The sequence below is a fragment of the Salvelinus sp. IW2-2015 genome, unplaced genomic scaffold, assembly GCF_002910315.2.
Source record: "Salvelinus sp. IW2-2015 unplaced genomic scaffold, ASM291031v2 Un_scaffold2754, whole genome shotgun sequence".
In the NCBI taxonomy this organism is placed as follows: Eukaryota; Metazoa; Chordata; class Actinopteri; order Salmoniformes; family Salmonidae; genus Salvelinus; species Salvelinus sp. IW2-2015.
Window position 1 is genome coordinate 60,010 of NW_019944057.1, and position 3,238 is coordinate 63,247.

Sequence of the window (3,238 nt, forward strand, 5' to 3'; positions counted from 1 at the left end):
GGAACTCTGTGTAACTCAGTGTAATGGAACTCTGTGTAACTCAGTGTAATGGAACTCTGTGTAACTCAGTGTAATGGAACTCTGTGTAACTCAGTGTAATGTAGGCCTACTGTGACCAAAGGAAGTTTAAAATTATACAATGACTATGATGTTAAAGTTCAGACTGTCAGCTCTAATTTGAGGGTATTTTCAACCCCCCCCCCATTTTAGGGGAACAAAAGTGTACACACACACACAGTGCTAGGAATATGGGACCAAATACTATACTTTTTACTACTTTAATACGCATATAAGTGAATTTGTCCTAATACTTTTGGTCCCCTAAAATGGGGTTCAACCGATATGGATGAAAATACCATGAAATGAAAGCTGCACTTTAACCTCCTAACCTCATGTCCTAACCTTTAACCTCAAATCCAAAGTGCCTGAGTACAGACGCCAACACAGCACACAATGTGTCACTGTCTCAATCCTGTTGAAGCTCACTGTATATATTAAATTGATAAAGTCTCGATGTCGCTTGCAGTATGCCAATGATCTGTCTGTGTGATCTCTTCTTTAATGTGCGTGTCTATGTACGTCCGTGTCTGTGTCTCGTCCTCGCCCGTCCCCCAGAGAACCACCGCCTGACCCTTGACCTGCAGAAGGTAGAGCAGCTGGAGAGTAAGATCAACACGGAGCTGACCAGCCTGAAGGACAAGATAGAGACCATGACTCAGGAGCTGGAGACGTACAGCAACCTGGACAATCTGAAGGCTGCTGGAGACGACAAGAAGAAGGTACTGCTACTGTGTGTGTCTCTGTGGTCTCTAGTGTTGTGTGTGTGTGGATCGTGTGTGTGTGTGGGATGTGTGTGGTCTGTGTGTGTGCGGGGTGTTCTTACTGTGTCTGTTTGTGTGTGTGTGGTGCGGTGTGGCCTGTGTGTCTCCTGTCCTGGTGTGTGTGTGTGTGATGTGTGTGTTTTTCGGAGCGTTACATGGTGCTGTGTGTGTGTGATGTTGTGTGTATGTGTGTGTTGTTGTCGGGGTAAGTCTCTGTGTCTGTGTGATGTGTCTGTGTGGTGTGTGTGTGATTGTCTCTGGATGTGCTCTTGTGTGTGTGTGTGTTGTGTGTGTGTGTTGTGTGTGTGGACACATGAGTCGTAGCAAAAAACTTTAAATCCGGAGAAAAATAAAAGAATCTCACATGGTGTAACAATGATGGATGTGATCTCTTGTCTAGTGGATGTGTGTGCGTGTAATGAAATAAAATAAAGTGTGTGTGTGAAAAAATAGTAGTAGAGTGCATCTCATGAATATGTAGCTAACAAATAGATAGTGTTGATTTGCTGTGAGAATGTGAGAGATGACAAAAAATAAAACAAAAAAATAAAGTAGATAGTAGATAAAGAATACGATGGTAGATCGACCTCCCAACCCTGCAAAACATGTGCTGTGTCTCTGTCCTTGTGTGCTGGTGTGTGTGTGCTGTCGTCCGCTGCTGTGTCGTCCTCCTGATGTGTGCGTGCGGGTGTGGCTCGTGTGTGAAAGCTTAGAGTTAAATAGAGTCCACAACCTATCGTTTGCACCCCCCAAGACCAGAACATCTAACTAGGTATAACCTGACCTCCAGCCTGATGACCTCAGCCTATTCACCCTCAGCCTATGACCTCCTCATGACCTCAGCTATGACCTCAGCTATGACCTCAGCTATGGGCCTACAGAGTGTCAGTAGCAGAGCTGATGTAGGATCAGTTTTAGAGTGTAACGACTAAGATAATATGGCTGAGGGGACCTGATCCTAGATCAGCACTGCCACTCTGCTTAATGAATACAGGCTCTGAAGTGTCACTCGTTGCAGTGTGGGATTAGTGTGTGGTTCAGGCTTTGACAGGATGCACTCTAACCCTTCCCTCTGTGGAGGAGGATCCATGAGTCCTTTTACAAGTTAAAGTTCACTGCAGCCCATTAAACATATGGTTTAAAGCAGACATGTTTTAATTTTAATTTTAATTTGAATGATTATGTTCACAGATAATCAGCTCAAATGAATACTCGCTCTCCATTTGGCAAATCTGACCATAATTTTATCCTCCTGATTCCGGTTTACAAGCAAAAATGAAAGCAGGAAGTACCAGTGACTCGCTCTATACGGAAGTGGTCAGATGACGTGGATGCTACGCTACAGGACTGTTTTGCTAGCACAGACTGGAATATGTTCCGGGATTCATACAATGGCATTGAGGAGTACACCACATCAGTCACCGGCTTTATCAATAAGTGCACCGACAATGTCGTCCCCACAGTGACGGTACGTACATATCCCGACCAGAAGCCATGGATTACAGGCAACATCCACACCGAGCTAAAGGCTAGAGCTGCCGCTTTCAAGGAGCGGGACTGTAATCCGGACACTTATAAGAAATCCCACTACACCTTCAGATGAACCATCAAACAGGAAAAGCGTCAATACAGGACTAAGATTGAATCCTACTACACCGGCTCTGACGCTCATCAGATGTTGCGAAGGTATCCTGCCTAAATGATTTCACTCACGTCGGTAGCCATGAAGTGCTTTGAAAGGCTGGTCATGGCTCACATCAACACAATTATCCCAGAAACCCTAGACCCACTCCAATTTGCAAACCGCCCTAACAGATCCACAGATGACTCAATCACACTCCACGCTGCCCTTTCCCACCTGGACAAAAGGAACACCTATGTGAGAATGCTGTTCATTGACTACAGCTCAGTATTTAACACCATAGTGCCCACAAAGCTCATCACTAAGCTAAGGACGCTGGGACTAAACACCTCCCTCTGCAACTGGATCCTGGACTTCCTGACGAGCCACCCCCAGGTGGTAAGGGTAGGTAACAACACATTTGACACGCTGATCCTCAACACTGGGGCCCCTCAGGGGTGGGTGCTAAGTCCCCTCCTGTACTCCCTGTTCACTCATGACTGCACGGCCAAACACGACTCCAACACTGTCATTAAGTTTGCTGACGACACAACAGTGGACTACAGGGAGGTCAGAGACCTGGCAGTGCGGTGCCAGGACAACAACCTCTCCCTCAATGTGAGCAAGACAAAGGAGCTGATCGTGGACTACAGAAAAAGGCGGGCTGAACAGGTCCCAGTTAACATCGACAGGGCTGTAGTGGAGCGGGTCGAGAATTTCAAGTTCCTTGGTGTCCACATCACCAACAAACTATCATGGTCCAAACATACCAAGACAGTCGTGAAGAGGGCACGAC

At 46.2% G+C, this 3,238-nt stretch overlaps 1 protein-coding gene across 1 annotated transcript in view; it reads left to right on the forward strand.

The window, feature by feature from the left end:
• LOC112074678 (intraflagellar transport protein 74 homolog) overlaps window positions 1-3,238 on the forward strand; it is a 58,935-nt gene that overhangs the window by 43,518 nt on the left and 12,179 nt on the right. The window contains exon 6 of the mRNA XM_070440622.1: window positions 616-779. Coding sequence (XP_070296723.1) covers window positions 616-779 — 164 coding nt within the window. The remainder of the gene's footprint in view (window positions 1-615; window positions 780-3,238) is intronic.